Here is an 18,671-nt window from a genome sequence, read left to right as displayed (position 1 = left end):
AAAAATTGTTTTGAGGAGCATGAAATTGGGAAAGTTTTATCCTAACAAAAATGTACAATGGCAGCTATTGCAGGAAAAAAAATAAATGTACAGGGTCATGAGGAATACTGGTTCTCTTCCTAAAAAGTCATTCAAATTGAAGTATATGAAAGGAAGTTATAATTTTTCCTAACTTTTTATAGATCTTCAGTCAGTCAATAAATATTTATTAAATGCCTACTGTGTGCCAGGCACCATGCTAAATGCTGAGAACAAAAAGAAAGGTAGTCCTTCTTCTTAATGATATCACAGTCTAATGGATGAGACAATGTGGAAATAATAAAAGGTGATGACCTTATACCGGAGATGCCTGTATCAATAAAATAGAAAGTCTAGTCTTTATCTTTCTCCTATGTGACCCTAAAAATCATTCCTCATCCACTTGCAATCTGACATCACCAAACTGGTGTTCCTTTAATGAATAAATCCAATGGTTTATCAGTCTTTCCTCTTAAAGATTCTCTTTTCCCTATTCTTTCATGACAGTGAGCTCTCCTGGTTATTTTTTCACGTTTCTTTCAAATTCTTTCTCAGACTCCTTTGATGGATCATCATAATTGATGACTAACTTTGTGTAGATGTTACCCAGGACTCTGTAGGACATCTTATCCTCTCTCTAACCTCTAGACACTCTTCTTGATTATTTCATCAGCTAACATATGTTCACTTATCAAGGCTATAAATCCCAAATCTACATAATCCGGCCTTGTTTCCTTCTAAATCCTTAAACCCCAAACCCTCATCACTAACTTCTTTTTTTTTTCTGTCACAGGTATTTTTATTAACAGACCATTAGAAAAATAATCATGGTGTAGAGACCTTTAGCTCATTCTTCTAATAAGCATGTTGATCTGGTCTTCCCTGTTACCAGCATCTCCACCTTCCACACAATTTGTAGTCTTTTTCTTCATTCTGTCTTGTGGAGAAGATAATTTGAAGGGCCACAGGAAGTTGTTGGCAGCTTTGAGGTGCTTGCCAACAGTGTAGATCTCATGGATCAAGTTGTCCATGCAGATAATTCCATATTTACCAAGAGATTTTGCAATAAGGGCATTATCTCTCAGGGCAATTCTCTTTTTTCTTGATCTTGCCATAACCACGTTTGTAAATCAAGTCATTCACAGACTTCATGTTTGGATAACTACATACAATGTATGGTTCCACAATCCTCAGCATGTCAATCGAGGCCTTGTTAAGCTTAACAAAAGTGCCATTGAAGATTTGGTGAAGGCGAAGAAGATGCAATACTTTACAGACCTTTGGGCTAACACCATTGATACACCTGATTCTTATCACAAAAGCTAACTTGGGTTCAGCAGGTATGTAGTAGTTGCCAGCTTTGCGTGCCATTCTAGCCAGCCGGATTCCATTCCTGTACATCTGTCTGTACTCCTTATGGTAGGCTTTAGCTTTTTCATAGATAACTTTTCTCTGTATTTTACAGAGCTTTTTTATAACCATCTTCTTCTCTTCAAACGTTTGGCCTTCAGTATTGCAAAAGCCTTTCTTTTTTTCAGAAGGGATTCTGGAACGGATGGTAGCTTCTTCTTTTCTTCTACACCCGCCATGATTCCAGCTGGAAAAAGAGCTCATCACCAACTTCTAACTGGATATACCCTCCTAGATAGCCTGTATGTAGTAAGTCAATCAATCTAGTTTAACTGCTATAACTCCAGACTGTATATATTTCAGGGTTTATCAGAACTAAAGAGCAGGCAGGCTGTAGGAGGGCAATGGATCCCAGACTCTAATCATTTTATGCAGTTTCACTAATAGAGTTAAATTTCCTGGGTCACTATCCTTCATTCCTCATTCTTATTAGGTAATTCATAAGTACTTCTATTTCAGTGGTCTAGAATAGTCCACTATCTAGCCTCATGGCTAACAGAAAAATCTGTTATTAGTGCCCTGTCAATTCCATGTCTGCAACTCTTAATTTGAGCCCTGAATATCTTAGACAACTTAGATTAGACTCCTTGTTGTGTTGCACATTTGCACCACTAGTTTAGCTGGAGAGCTAGGGGTGAGGGCAAAGAGTGCCCACATATGCTGTTCTCCACTGGCATTTGTTCTTCTATAACTGTCATCTCTGCGTGGTAGTATCACTCTTCAGAAACATCATGCTTTAGGCATTTCAAATTCAACATGTACAAAACAGAAAATTATTTGCATTTCCCCGAAAATCTGCACCTTCTTTTAAATCAATTTCCATTTTCTGTCAAGTGAAGTTCCAACTTTGGAGTAATATAAATTCACAACCTCAGAATCATCCTACTTTCCTCAATCTCATTCACCTCAGTTGACAAGGCCCATTAATTCTATAACTATAACATCTCTCATATTTATCCTTTACTTTCCCACTCATTTAGTCACAGCCTAATTTCAGGCACTTACCACCTCTTCCAAGGATGATAGTCTTCTAACTGGTTATTTTCTCCAGTTTCTCCTCTAATACTTTCTCTAAGGGCAGCTAAGTGGTGCAGTGGATAGAGTTTTGGGCCTGAGGTCAGGAAGACATCTTTCTGAGTTCAAATATGACCTCTGACAATTACTAAATGTGTGATCTTGGGCAAGTCACCTCTTGCTGTTGGCCCCAGTTTCCTCATATGTAAAATGAGCTGAAGGAGAAAAAGGCATACCACTCTAGTACCTTTGCTAAGAAAACCCTAAATGATGTCAATGAGAGTCAGACACAACTGAAACCCCTGAATGACAATAAACAACAATAATACATCCTCTATCCAGCTGCCAAAATATCATGAAAGCATAGATTTGTCTATTTTACTTCCCTGGATCAAACCAAGTTTCAGTTGATTACTATTGTCTCAAGAACAAAATATAAACTCTTCTGTTTGGCATTTAAGGCCCCTTTCAAACAAATTCAAATCTATTATTCAGGAATATTAAAACATTACTACTTTTTCATATGTTCTACCAAAAATAACTGCTTGTACTGAACCTTGCATCTCTATTCTGTCTCCTCACATGGAAACCTCAAAGAGGTCTTATCTTCCTTCAAAGTACATTGGTTACTACTATATATCTCCCTTTCTTAATAAACTATAGCAGTTCCATATTAAGTCTAGGATAAAATACATCCCCCCTCCACCTTGTTAGGCTTTTCAAGCCCATTTTAATTTGGCCCTAATCATTCTTTCTAGACGCATTTTACATTCATCCCTCTGTGGCCTAGTCAAGGTAGCTGTCTCTCTGACCCAAACACATAGCATGCTGTCTCCCATCTCCATGCCTTTGCACTAATAATTCATCACTCATGCTAAGATGGCGTCCCCTGTTCACCTCTATTAGAATCCCATTCCTCCTTCAAAGTGTAGCTCAGGTTCTACCTTCTGCAGAATGCTTCTGATATCACCAATTCCTAGTACCCTCCTTCCTAAAGTACCTTGTAGTAAACTATTTGGTATTTATTTGGATTTTTTTCTCTCTCTCAAATATAATGAATGAAACAGTCTCTCTCTATATATATGGGGGGAGGGGGGAAAACATGTGGAGGGACTGTTTCATTCATTATATTTGTATCCCTGGCAGTGTCTGACACATAATAAGCACTTAATAAATGCTTGTTGATTGGATAAATGATTTGCTAGAAGAAACCTTTTCTGATCTCCCCCCCCCCAAACTCTGCCAATTGTTGGTGTTTAACTATACCATAAACAAAATTATTTTATAATTATTTTGTATCTAGTGGGTCAATACTTATCTTTGTACTTGTTTCTTACCAGGAAGGCAGCTATCTATCATAATAGAAAAGGAGAATGTTGGACATGGGGTTAAGAAGACTTGAAATCTAGTACACATCAAAAACTTCTTAGCTATAAGGATAACCTACTTAATGGTAACTAGGTGGTGCAGTAGAGAGAGCACAAGGTTTGGAGTCAGACCTGAGTCCATATGAAGCCTCTGACACTTACTAGATGTTTGTCTTTGGGAAAGTCACTTAAGCCTGTTTGCCTCAGTTTTCTCATATATAAAATCAGCCGGAGAAGGAAACAACAAATTGTTTCAGTACATTTGCCAAGAAAATCCCAAATGGGTTTACAAAGAGTCATGCATGACTGAAAATGACTGAACAACAACAATGAATCACTTAACTTCTCTAAGTCTCATTTTCCTCATCTGTAAAAAGGGATAACAGTAGCACCTACACCATAGAGTTGTTTTGAAAATCAAATGAGATAACACATGTAAAAAGTTCTGCAAAAGTTATAGAGCTAAATAAATGCTGGATATTATTAGAATCTAAGTTATCTGACTTGCTGTTACATTTTTGTCATTGCATTCCCAGTAACTATCACATGGTAGATCCAAATTAAATTTCTTTCTGTTTTTGATGTTTCATACCACCGTAATAGGAGATCCATGAATGAGACTCAAAAATAGAAAAAAAAATTAGACTGTAAGTTATTACCTAGGAAACAGTTAATGGTTACCACATAATGGGAAGAGAGCTGCAATGGTAATGATTTATAAGGCAGTAGGTTATTTGGTAAGGTCTTTGATTCTAAGGGACAGACTTCTAAACAGGAATGTAGTAGTTGACAGGATGTTTGTGAGGCTATCTCCATGCAAGGCAATTAGAATGTCAAAGAAGATGCTTTAAGAGAATCAACTATCTGTGCAATTTAGTCATCAGGATTGTGTATCATTAAGAAAGCTCAGAGGATTCTGTCTCACCCCTCTCAGCATTATCTAATTTCAGACAATAGAAATTGAGGATTCAGTAGTGAAAACCCTTTCACTTTAATGGAATGACTATGAATAACTCTCAAATCAACCAAACATTTCCAAAAGAATACCATAAGGTTTTCCATGACTTTGTGAAAAAAAATCTCCAACAGACATATTTGATCACTTTCTCTAACAGTATTATGAGACTGCTAGACCAAAGAGGAAGTGACAGATGCTATCAAGTTCTTTTTTTCATTTTATTTTCCCATATGGCATATATACTTATAAATTGAAGAGAACTAAATCAAACAGCTATCAAGTTGTTTCAATAACCACAAACTTACTTGAGGTAAGTATGTAGAAATTATTGTGAATTTGGTAGTATCTAACAATTGTTTAGTCATATAGATTTTTTTTTTACTTTTAGCATTTGGGTTTTGTTATTATTTTTTATGATGATGATTATTTGTATAACACAAGAGATGACAGTCACAAACATGCACTTACAGTCAAACTAAAAGCACAGTAACATTGGCATAATTTAAGTCATTAGAAAGAAACTTGAAAAAGCTTGATACATGTGGGCCAATTTACCTGGTAAATCTAAATAAAGGAATATTTTAAAACAGTAGAGTTTCATCTATTCTTTTTTATCTATTTAAGGTCAACATCTTTATGTTTAATGCTCCTAAAGGGTTCTCAAATAAAGAATAGTATCTACCTCCCTGCTCTTTATTATTCATTTATTTTGATAAACGTAAATTGCGACCCAGGTATACAACTAATGACAATAATTCTTATCACCACAATTTGTAAGGTATCCATATTGCTTGGGCTGTCTTTCATTCAGGATATTTCTCTAATATATTGCCATGGGAACAGGAAAGAATATAAGTGGAGTGATGCTAGAATAAATTTAGGGATTTCAAAGGAGTTTCTATTCAAATAGAATAATGGACACATATGTATAGAGAGATTAGACAGAAACATGCATATAAGGATGTATAAATATATACATATTTATATGTACATAGATACATGTTTAGGTGTACATGTATGTGTATGTATATATACACATGCATACATATATTTTCATCATTCATTTCTTTTTTAAGGAAATAAATACTTGCCAAAAGAATTAAATATCATATTGGTGGGCTTGATGAGCTGATTATATTACTCATTTTTGATATTAAAGTAATTCAGGCTACTAATATTACACTCAACAAGCCAGAAGTGCTAATTCACTTGAAAAGAATTAAGGTCTAAAAAGTTTTCTACAGTGCCCCACTGTAAATTATATATTTTACTCTCATCCAACTAGGGGCTCTTTAGGTCCATTAAAGAATGAATGTTAACATTGAATAGTGTTTATAACTCCAAGTCAAATCACTTTGTAAAATGCCCATCACATAAAATGTCAGAAAGATGAATTGATAGTCAGTTTGGGTACCTGTAAGTGATGTGCTTGTGTTGCCACTTCTGTCCTGTTAGTGCATATCGTTTTCGACGAATGTTAAATTTGGAGCTGCCTCGAGTCTGGTCAGGCACACCACAACGAGGCTTCTTCATCCAGCTGTCAAAAAATATTTTCCCGTTACCATTTATTTCAAACCACTATTTTTTTTTCAAATTTTTACACACACACACATCAACAGACAAATCTGAGATCATAGACCAAGTTCTAAGTGAAATGTGTTTTTTAATGAGCCAGGATTACTGTTAACTCTATCCAGATTAATAAAAAAAATTCTCAATATTTAATTCATTTTGGTCTGTGTTGATTGACATGGTCTTCAATTCCAGAAACAATAGGACATTTCACAATACTTTATCCCAGTGAAAAATGAATTTTCCTCTCATATTACATTTTCTCTTTCTTCTTCCCCTCTTTCTTTCACTTTGATCTTCCCTTTCATTATGTAGGGTAGCTCTCATTTGCCTCAGACTTTTTACCAAGAATCCAACTTGATTAATCCTGGAGCTTTTTTTAAATGAACAGATTATATGAATTAGAATCACAGGAGCTGAAGCTGGCACAGTGGAAATGACCTTGAACTTGTCAGCACAGAGGACATGAATTCAAATCCCTGGTCTACCACTTACTCCTTCTGTGACCAAGTGAGTTACTAAACTTCTCTGGACCTCAGTTGCTTCATTTGTAAAATGAAAAGGGTTGAACTAAATGATATATAAGGTCACTTCCATGGTCATATCTATTACCATAAATATTGTGTGTGTGTGCGTGTGTGTGTGTGTGTGTATGGTGTGAGAGTGTGTTTGTGTGTGTGTATGTATGTATGTATGTATGTATGTATAACACAGGGGTATAATGGCTGCAGGGGTCTTTCTGAATTCAGGAAAATATGAATTCAACTCCTGCCTAAGAGGATACATTTTTAGTTGAGTGAAAATAAGCAAAAACCACTCAGGTTCTCAGGCAACTCCCTCAGAGTCAAAGGAAGAGTTGCCCATCTGAGTTAGAGTTAATTGAAGTCTTTTTCATACCAGAAGAACCTCTTACTATAAAATCTGAAGCTCTAGATACACATATACCTTTCAAAAGCATAAATCTGTATTTGTCTACTTTTTTTCTATTTTTCTTCCCAGACAAAGCTTCTTATATTTAAACATCCCTGTTTTCTGTTCTTCAAAGTCACCAGCCTATGTAAATACAATGATTTTAGTCATCTTGGCAAAGGCTTTTTACATGCCTCATAAAAAAATCTTTACTTTGAGATTTCCCTGCTATACTGTTAAAACCATGTACTTAAATAGCTTCTGCATCTTGTTAGTAACTCTCTATGAACTGAGATTTATTATGAACAATGTTAAGGAAGAGGATAAATTGGGAAATTTCTGATTAAATTCTACTTAATTCCATCAAGGCTTATATCACTCCATGTCCTCTAAATAGAAAGTAAACTAGATACAGAGATCAATCTATAGAAGATAATTGTTGTAAATAACTACATTAATTTAAATAAACAATTAAATGTTTCCTATTTTAGAGAAAAAAGGGGTTGTCTTTAAAAGAATAATTTATGATCTAGTAAAACCAAGAAAATATATTCAAAGGTAATTATTGTAAGTATATTTTTTCTTTAAGTTTTAGTGGTCCAATCACTAATACCACAGAATGTATAGGTATTGGATTTAACTACTACTATTATGTTTTTCACAGAAATGTAACATTTAATTAAGAAAATCATAGCTTTGGGGGACAGACAACAGGGCCTGAATGTTATTGTTATCTCTGAAATCTAGAATAGTACTAAACAAATAACAGTTACTAAGTAAATATTGGATGAACTGATAAAATAATTAATTTAGTTAATGCAAGCTGTAAATATGTACATCTAAGGAAATGCATGTTATATGTAGCTTAAGGAAGCAATAAATCTATTTGAATAAGGTTTACATTCTGGTTCCATCTATGTTTTCAGGCTTATTTCTTATTATTCTATGTCATATACTTACCACCATCCTTTTTTTTGCCTTTTGGAGGGCAATTGGGTTTAAGTAACTTGCCCAAGGTTACACAGCTAGTTTGTTTTTTTTTTTTTTTGGTGTGTGGGTGTTAAGTGTCTGAAGCCGGAACTGAACTCGGGTCTTCCTGACTCCAGGGCCAGAGCTTTTACTCACTGCACCACCTAGCCGCCCCTTCCACCATACTTTCTAATAGCCTGTACCTATTCACTGTACATTAAATTCCATCTCTCATACTCATGTATTTGTACAGGTTTTTTTGTCCCCCCCAAGGTCTGAAATATATTCCTTCCTCATCTATATCAAATAAAATCCCTTATTCCTTCAAAGCATCGGCATTCTCTCTCTCTCTCTCTCTCTCTCTCTCTCTCTCTCTCTCTCTCTCTCTCTCTCTCTCTGTGTCTGTCTGTCTCTCTCTGTCTCTCTCTCTCTTTATCTGTCACTCACTAACTCACTCTCTTCCTCTCTTTCTCTCTCTCCTGCTTACAACTAATCCTTACACTGGCAGGTCTAGTTTTGCAGAGAAAGATCATCACGACACAGCTACAACTCACATTGTCTCAGGATTCTAGAAGCCACAGTGTACTTCCTATTTCCCAGTTAGTCACAGCATTAACATCATTAACTCAAACTTAAAACATCTACCTACTGATAAATTAAAAGCAAGAATAATCAACATACCATAGTGAAAGATACAAAAAAAAAAATGTGGGTCATGCTCTTCTATCAAATTTTACCTAGGGGAGAATGGGTGTATACTTACAAAAATCTAGCAAGGAGATACAAGTGAAAACAACTCAAAATCTCAGGGAAACTAAGAACTCTGGATTTCAAATGTTGATGTCCTTGATCCCTTCATGAAAAATCTGCACTGAATGAAGCCACTTTTCTAGTAAATGTTCTCCTTTGGGTCCTCATTACTTTCCTGCTGAGCAAGTCAACTCCTTTACTCTTGAATTCATGAAGCAGTGATAAGCCCTTCACCTATAATGGATGCTGAGGAAGTATTACACTATTGTAGTGTTAAACAATTCGGTTAAACCAGAAAAGTACAATACTTCTCAGGTTGGATCTTTGGGAAACAGATAATTCCAGGCAATTCTGCACTCAACAGGATGCTGGATCATCCAATCACCTTAAAATTTCTTTCTAGAACAACTTAGAACTCATATAGAAATTCCTTGAATTAGCTCTCTGAGCAATGCTGATCAGCCAAGGCAGCTCATCACTCAACATGATGCTATTTTGTCCAAATAGACTCCATTCTCTTGTTAGAGTAAATGAGATAAAGAGGTTATCCTTCCCCCTCTTCTTCACCATATCAGATCAGATATGCACATACAGATTAACTAAAACCTGAAAGAGATGTTATCTTTCTCAATCTATAGACGGCATTAGGGGTAACGAGGGGAATGTACATAATTCCCAATGAGTTTCAGCCTTTCAGCAATCAGCAAATCTTAAAACAGCTGCTGAAACATCTACCTGCTTACTCTTCACTACCTCCTTCTGTCTTCTCATCACCTCTCTCCATCTGGTTTTCCACTTTTCTAAAGTTTCTTCAGCACTACCAATGAATGGCTCAAATCAGAGCCTCCTAGGCTTTAGTGACAAATCTTTTACTTACAAAGTAGAACTCACAAAATAATTCCCACTGTTAGTTATAAAACAAAAAAATATCCTTATAAAATCATTTCTTTGTCTTCAAATGATTATCGGATTCACAACTTTGTGAGTTTTAATCATTTTTTGTGATTATAGCCAGAGTTTATTATATTTGGAAGAGCTTTATATTTTGTTGTCTGTAAGATTAACTTTGCAGTAAGAGAAATGGAATCTTATGATTTATTCTTTTTTCCTCTCTTTTTTATTTTTTTTAGCTTACATCATTCATTTCCACAAGATTTTGAGTTATAAAATTAATCCCCATTTTTCTCCTACCCACTACCCCAAAAGAGCAAACCCACAGAATATCCCCTACCCCAATCTGCTCTTTCCCATATCTTTCTCCATCCCCCCTCTGACTTTCCAGTAGGGCATGGTCGATCTCTATGCCCCGGTGACTGTATATTTCCCAGTTACATGTAAAATAATAATAGTAATAATAATGATAATATATATATTTAAACATTTGATTTTAAAACTTTGAATTCCAGATTCTTTCCCTTCCTCCATCATCACCCACCCTTACTGGGAAGATAGGCAATTCAATATAGGTTGTACAAGTGAAGCTATGAAAACATTTCCATAGTGGATATATTGTGAAATATTGACTCTATTTTCCTCCATCCTATCCCATCCCCCACTTGTTCTATTCTCCACTTTGATCCTGTCCCTTTTGAAAAGTGGGTGCTTCCAACTTCCCCCCCACACACACCCAGCCTGCCCTCCCTTCCATCATCCCCCCTCTCATCCCCTTAGTCCCTACTCTCCTGTAGGGTGAGATACCCTATTTAATGTGTATGTCATTCCCTCTCTAACTCAAATTTATGGAGAATAAGTTTGACTCATTCCCTTTTGCCTTCCTGTTCTTCCCCTCCATTGAAACAGTTTTCCCTTGCCTCTTCTATATGAGATAATTTACACTATTCTGCCTCTCCCCATCTCCTCTCATTATATTCCCCTCTCACCTCTTAATTTCACTTTTTAAGTCTCATCCCTTCCTATTAAATTGGTCCTGTGCCCTCGGCCTATATATACCTGTACAAATATATTCACACACTCACTTATGTGTTCATATGCCCATAGACCCTCCTATATAGGCATACACACACATATGTGTGTGTGCATGTGTGTATATAAACACACATACATACATTTCTATTTCCTTCAACTATTCTCATATTGAGAAATATTTCATAAGTTAAAATTTTTGTTTTTCCATGTAGGAATGTAAATAGTTCAACGTTGATAAGTTCCTTATGATTTCTTTACCCTGTTTACCTTCTTATGCTTCTCTTGTTTCTTGTATCTGAGTGTCAAATTTTCTTTTGAGCTCTGGTTTTTTTCATCAAGAATGCTTGAAATTCCTCTATTCCATTAAACCTTATTTTGCCCTGAAACATAATACTCAGGTTTGCTGGGTAGGTGACTCTTGGTTTTAACCCCAGCTCCTTTGACCTCTGGAATATCATATTCCAGGCCCTTCAATCCCTCAATGTAGAAGCTACCAGGTCCTGTGTTACTTGTCCTGAGTGTGTTTTCACAATATTCAAGTTGTTTCTTCCTGGCTGCTTGTAATATTTTCCCCTTGATCTGTGAACTCCAGAACCTGGCTACAATATTCCTAGGTGTTTACTTTTTGGGATCTTTTTCAGGAGGTGATAGGTGGATTCTTTAAACTCTATTTTAACCTCTGGTTCTAAAACATCAGGGTAATTTTCCGTGAGAATTTCTTGAAAGATGATTTCTAGGCTCTTTTTTTGATCATGGTTTCAGGTAGTCCAATAATTTTTAAATTATGTCTCCTGGATCTATTTTCCAGGTCACTGGTTTTTCCAATGAGATATTCATATTACCTTCTATTTTTTCATTTGTTCATATCTGCTTAACAGTATCTTGATTTCTCAAAAACTCACTATTTTCCATTTGCTCCAATCTAATTTTGAAGGAATTATTCTCTCCAGTGAGCTTTTGAGATTTTTTTTCCATCTGGCAAATTTAGCTTTTTAAGTCATTCTTCTCTTCATTGCCTTTTTGAGCCTCTTTTTGCCATTTGAGTTATTCTATTTTAAGGTGTTATTTTCTTCAGTCAGGTTGTTGTCTCTCGTTTCATAATTTTCTTGCATCATTCTCATTTCTCTTCCCAATTTTTCCTCCACTTCTCTTACTTGGTTTTCAAAATCCTTTTTGAGCTCCTCTTTAGCCTGTAACTGGATCATGTTTTTCTTGGAAGCTTTGGTACAGGATTTCTGACTTTTCTGTCTTCCTCCTGTTCCATGCTTTGATCTTTTTTGTCCCCAAAATAGAAGTGTAAAGTCAGATTGGTCTGCTTGCATTGCTTCCTTTTCTTGCTTATGTTGCCACTCAATTACTTGACTTTTGAGCTTTTTGCCACAGTAGAACTCTGCTACCAGAAAGGGGAGATTTGTCCCAAATTGCTGGGGTTTTCACAGCTCTTAGTTGGGTGCCCTCTCTGAAGCCTTCACATGCTCTGGCAAACTGGTTATGTACCCCAGGACCTCCACCCTAGACAGCAATCCAGATCCAAGCAGGTTAAAGCAAGAGCAATTACCTCTCAGACTAGTCATTTGGTCCCCCTACAATCTGCTGACCAGGAACTCTGAAGCAGCAATGTGGCTGTGGCTGCAGTCCCCCTTCAGCCACTTCTCCCTCCAGGGGGTGAAGGCCGGACCACTGTCCCAAATTCCCAGATACCAAAGTCCACACTGCACTGACCTCTCACTGTTTCCTTAGCATATATGTTTATATTTCTGGAAACCCCACAGCTGCTGGTGATCTGAAGTCCCTCCAGCCAGTGGCTGGTTGGGGTACCCTTAAGCTAGTGTTGGGCTCACGTGGGTCTGGGCTCGGGTTGCCTCCCCGAGCTCTGTGCTGGCCCATTGATGCAGGCCTGTAGGTTGTCTTCAGCAGGAATTTAGCTTCTCTCTGTCATTTTGTGGATTCTGTAGATCCAAAGTTTGTTTAAAGTTTTTTACTTGAATTGGAGGAGGTAAGAGCAGGAGCCTCATGGAATTCCTTTTTCTACTCTTCCATCTTGACTCTGCCCCCCAAGTTATAATCTTTCATACAAATAAACTGAGGAACCACAATGCCCTGCATTCTCAATATTTTCCTGTATCCAAATACGTCCTCTTGGTCCTTGATTTCATCCTTCAAAAAGTCTGTCCTTCCTCAAATTTTATCAAAAATATAATCAAAACTTCAATTTTTTGCCCTTTTGAGCAACTTAGGAGTTGATATATAAAAAGTGCAGTATCTCACATCCCTTACAAAATTATTTGCTTCTTTTTATTTCTTTAAGTAAAAGTTCATTTTCTGCCCCCAAATGTTTGTCCTCTGCTCCTTTTAGAAATCAAAATAATTATATATAAAAGAAGCAATACTTTTTAAACCTTAAAAGAGCAAAGAGATATGGATTAATATTGTTGCTGCTGCTCTTACTTTGCATATATTTATTCATGGGTTTGTATATTTTATATAGATGTTTATCTATTTATGTGAATTATGTGTAATCTTAGTAGGTTCCATTATTAAACTCCATCACAGCAGGACCTCTTTTATTTTTGACTTTGTATCTTAAAAGCCTATTATAATGCAGATAGTAGGTGTTTAATAAATTTTTCATCATTAAATTTCATTGAAGAGTATAGAGTAAAATTTGCCAAAATAGAAGCATCTATTATCATGACCAAATGTATCTTTGGCCAAAAATAACTGTTTTTGTACTTTGGACAAAGTGAAGGTGGAAAGTTAGATAGCTAGAACATGGGAATGTCTGTTTGACATGTGTGATATTCCAATGACTTCAAGGACTTGGGCTGACTAATTTTATGATTTCACTAATGTTTTAGAGTATACCTATAAACATACCATGAAATGAAGTGGAAATGTAGACATGAATTATGTTATGCAGTTCATTTTTATCAACAGAAATAGTGAATAAAATTCATAGGGGAAAATCTATTCCATGGGGCTGTATTTTCAAGCCTGTCTACTCTGATGGCTGATAATATTAATAGAATAACAATTAAATTTCCATTTTACTTTATGTAGCCAGGGTACAGTACTGGTAAAATAAAAAGTGTTTCAACTACTCAGGTAACTTTTTGGATTCAAATAGAAGTGATTATAACCACCACCCCCTTCTCCACAGACACATATATGTGTATATATATTGTGTGCATGTGTATGTGTGTGTATGTGCAATTAGAATTTGACCAACATTTCCTGAAGGAATCTCTCCTTCTTTGTGCCCTGGAATGTTGTTCACATTTTCCTCTTACAATCCTTGTACCATAGAAATTTATGTGCATGCCTTAGAGAATGGTCCATACCTTATTCATTTTGCTATCTCTCCGTCCCAGAAAGTCATGAACTTGTGCACATACTAATATCTCAATAATAGTAGCTTATGAATGAAATAATTAATAACAAATGAATGGGTACTTTCTGTTTGTAAATATCTTAAAATTCATTAAATCACAGCATATCAACGATGAGTATTGAGATTGAAAATGAGTATCAGAATAAAACTGGAAAATAACACATGGATTCCAGGAATAAAACAAACAAACAAACAAACAAACAATGGAAAATATTTGTATAATTTGGCATTGAGAACATGCATATTTAAGTTACGCAAACCTTATAGCCAAATATTCTTTGCAATTAAACAGAGCATAGTATCTAATCAAGAGTAATTTCCAAAGAAAATAACAAAGTATATTAGAGCACAGAACATTATGGCTTGGTGTTTACATTTTAAAAATTCAAAATTTGTCTTCTGTTGGTTCCAATAACAATCTATCTCACAGTTAGCCAAGTTTAGTTTCTTATCAAGAAAAAAAAAGCAGAGAGGGTGGAGTCAAGATGGCAGAGTAAAAGCAGGGCCTTGCCAGAATTCTCCCCCAAACCCCTCCAAATACCTGTAAAAATGAGTAAAAAAAATGACTCTAAACAAATTTTAGAGCAGCAGAACCTACAAAAAGAGAGTGAAACAAATTTCCAGTCCAAAACAACCTCGATGGTTGATGGGAAAGGTTTGTTGCACCGGGTTAGGAGATGAGTGTTTCTCCTGCACAGACCAGACCCCAGCAAACCTGGAGCAGACCTCAGGGGACTGAATCACTAGTAGCTGAGGTGGTTTGCAGATTTCTCAAACCACAATTGCTAAAGACAATTTAGAAAGTCAGAGGGAAAAAATCCGTTGGACTTAGGTAAGGGAATAGCATAGACCAGCCCATGCTCCAGTGCCTCCCTAAGGCAGAAGTGGTGGTGGCAGGGGCAACTATATCAGCTGCTTCAAGAGCTCTCAGCCCACAGACAGTACGGGGAGAAAACAATTGATCAGAAGGTGAGTAAAGGGATCAATTTGCTGATATAGAGGCAGGATTCTGTTGCTTTGCCCCTACTTGGAGCTGGGTCTCAGTCTTGGGTGGTAGTCCTGGGGCATGGAGGAGTACTGGCATAGGAGAGCTTGTAGCAGCAGTGGAGAGGGAATCCATCTCACAGTTCCAGGGCAGAAAAGAGTATTTGAGGTAACTCACAGACCAGAAGAGAAGTAACCACCTCTTCTTAGATCATATGACCTTTGAAGAACTGAAAATTTACAGGTCCCTAGAAGTATCTCTGAGAACTCTGCACAAAACCCCTGAAGCTTGGAATGCTTCAGTATGCCCTCCACATGGGAGACAGAACCCTATCTTAACTGAGTTAAAAAGTCAAGTAACTGACTGGGAAAATGGGCAAGCAGTGGGAAATACTCAGACTATAGAATCTTACTTTGATGACAAGGAAGATCAAAACATACAATCAGAAGAAGACAACAAAGTCAAAACTCCTACATCCAAAGCCTCCAAGAAAAATATGAATTGGGGTGGGTGGCTAGGTGGCACAGTGAATAGAGCACCAGCCCTGGAGTCAGGAGAACCTGAGTTCAAGTCCAACCTCAGACACTTGACACACTTACTACCCATGTGACCTCGGGCAAGTCACTTAACGCCAACTGCCCTGTCGTTCCCCCCTCCAAAAAGCAAAAAAAAAAGAAAAATATGAATTGGTCTGAGGTCATGGAAGAGCTCAAAAAGGATTTTGAAAATCAAGTAAGAGACATAGAGGGGGAAAAAAACAGGCAGTCTTTAATAAAACGCTTTTTACCACACTAAGAATTGATCTGAAAATAAAATAAAAATGAAAAATTTATCATAATTCAATAATTGGATCATAATCAGTCAGTAGCATTTTCCCAAGTTTATATTAAACAAATACACACGTAAATTAAAGTTTATATTCATTTATCAATTTAAATCAAATTCATATGGATTTATACATAGACTAAGATGCTTACATGTACAAGTAAAAAAGGCCAAATATTCTCACTTTTAAAAATATTATTACAATGCACCTGAGAGATAGGAGAAATGAGGGACAACAAAAAAAATTCAAATTTTACTCGTGATTATAAAAATTCTTCCAATTATTGATTTTGTGGTATGTAATAAACTAATTTTACTAGACATTGTAGCATAATGAAGAGAGATAAGGTCTCTGATTTAAGAAGATCTGGCTTCAAGTCTCACCAGTGACAAATAGCACCACCCATGGACATGGGAAATCTATTTAAACTCTTACCTAGTCAGAATAACACTTAAAAATTCTCAATTTCAAAAAAAAAATTCTCAATTACAGAAAAATCAGCAGTAGTAGAAGTTTCTTTATCAGTAGTTACTTTGATGAGGGAAATAACAGAATTGCCAAAAAAATGATAATTTTACAAAGCCCAAATATCTTCCTTTAAATAAGAGGCTGACTCAACTTAAAGAAAAAAAGTAAATATTAAGACTTTAGAATCTTTCAGATTGTGTTTACTTTAAATTTAGGGGTGACATCATGAAAATGATCTTTTTTCCAAGATTTATTGATAATGTTTTTGCATCTTCATTTTCATAAATTATTATTTCCCTTACACATGAGCCATCTCTTATAGCAAAGGATTAAAAAAGGAGGGAAAAAAAGTAATTTAACAAAATTAATGAACACATCAACCAAATATAACAGCTTATGTAATATTACACACCCATATTTCTCCATCTTGCTACAGCTCCAAAAAAATAAGGAAATTCATTTCTTGAGTAATTTTTTCTTTTCGATCAAGCTTGGTCATTGTAATTATACAGTATTCTTTTTGTAGTTTTTGCTTCCTTGTCTGTTTTTTCCACTTACATGTTTAGACTCATTGTGTATATTTCCCTAGTTCTGCATATTTCACTCTGAATCAGTTCATATAAATTTCCCTTGCTTTTCTGATGTCTTTTTTTTTTCTTGGAGTGCATTAATATTCAACTAGATTTGTATAACCACTTTTTGTTTAGGCATTCCCCAATTGATTTAAATCTAGACTGACTCATTCTTTAATATAAAAATTTTATATTATGGAAAAAATCATATAATATTTTATCCTAATTTTTTTATATGTAAAATGGAGATGTTAATGTATGAAGTATATATCTCACATTTTGTATGGGGATATGAAACAAGTTATCAGGAAAAGTACTTAAATCACAATATTTTGTTGTTGTTCAGTCATGTCTGATTCTTTGTAACACCATTTGGGATTTTCTTAGTAAAGAGACTAAAGGGGTTTGCCATTTCCTTCTCCTGCCTATTTTACATATGGGGAAAATGAGGTAAACAAGGTTAAGTGACTTATCCAGGGTAACAGAAGCTATTAAGTGTGAGGCCAGATTTGAACTCAGGAAGTTTAGTCTTCCTGACTCTGATACCAACACTCTATCTAATATGCCCTCTAACTGCCCCAAATCACAATATACCTTTCTACTGTTTTTTATTTTATAATTTAAATAATATATAATTTATAATTAATAAATTTGTCAGATTACCACCTTTAAATATTAATTGATTTATGAATGAAGTACTTCCTGCTCTATCAAGGAAGGAAGTAGAAAAAAAGGAAGGAATGATGACATGTGTGGGAGGGAGAGGGGGAGTAGGAGGAGAAAAGAAACACCAGGTAGCTTTATATAGTGCTAATATGTGCCAGGCCCTATGCTAAACGCCTTAGAAATATCTCATTCGATCCTCACAACAAATCTATTACACAGGTGCTATTAATATAACAATTTTTAGTTGAGTAAAGTGAATCAGGCTGAGATTAAAGATCACAGTTATTAAGGGCCTGAGCTAGATTTGAACTTTAATCTCTCTGACACCAGGCTTAGCACTCTATCTAATGTGGTACCTTAAAGATGAAGACAACTTCAAGAAGTATTTATTTATTTATTAAAGCAATCAGGGTTAAGTAACTTGCTCAGTTACAAGGCCAGTTATTTCTGGATGTGGTGCTAAGTATCTGAGCCCAGATTTGATCCCTAGGTCATCCCAACACTGGAGCTGGTGCTCTTTACTTGCTGAGTCACCTGGCTGCCCCTAAGCAATTGGGGTTAAGTAACTTGCTCAAGGTTACACGGCCAGGTGTTTCTGGCTGGGTGCTAAGTGTCTGAGCCCAGATTTGATCCCCAGGTTATCCCGACACTGGATCTGGTGCTCTTACTCACTGTGCTACCTGGCCGCCCCAAGAAGTATTTACTGAGAACAAATAAACCAACCACTAGATTCCTGATAAGCCCAATGAATTTTTCAAAACCAGTATAAATAAATAAATGGTCTGTTGGTCAGTGCCTACTAACTTCTTTTCTCTTCCTCAAAAGAGAAAGTCTCTCTCTCTCTCTCTCTCTCTCTCTCTCTCTCTCTCT

The 18,671-nt window shown here is 35.9% G+C and overlaps 1 protein-coding gene, 1 long non-coding RNA gene and 1 pseudogene across 3 annotated transcripts in view; 1 reads left to right on the top strand and 2 right to left on the bottom strand.

Annotated features, from left to right (window-relative positions):
• Positions 1 to 18,671, top strand: part of LOC138160145 (uncharacterized) — a 440,030-nt gene that overhangs the window by 20,707 nt on the left and 400,652 nt on the right. The gene's annotated exons all lie outside the window — the stretch shown is intronic.
• MMP16 (matrix metallopeptidase 16) overlaps positions 1 to 18,671 on the bottom strand; it is a 433,355-nt gene that overhangs the window by 196,372 nt on the left and 218,312 nt on the right. For both annotated transcript variants that reach the window (XR_011168087.1, XM_069086690.1), the window contains exon 3: positions 6,182 to 6,304. Coding sequence is in view for 1 of the 2 variants with exons in the window: in XM_069086690.1 (XP_068942791.1) it covers positions 6,182 to 6,304 (123 nt within the window). In the remaining variant the exon portion in view is untranslated. The remainder of the gene's footprint in view (positions 1 to 6,181; positions 6,305 to 18,671) is intronic.
• On the bottom strand, positions 790 to 3,517 carry LOC138160068 (large ribosomal subunit protein uL30-like; annotated as a pseudogene).

The sequence above is a fragment of the Petaurus breviceps genome, unplaced genomic scaffold, assembly GCF_028583685.1.
Source record: "Petaurus breviceps papuanus isolate PSGF00001 unplaced genomic scaffold, PetGlider_PUasm1.0 179, whole genome shotgun sequence".
NCBI lineage: Eukaryota > Metazoa > Chordata > Mammalia > Diprotodontia > Petauridae > Petaurus > Petaurus breviceps.
This window is presented reverse-complemented; position numbering and strand designations above follow the sequence as displayed.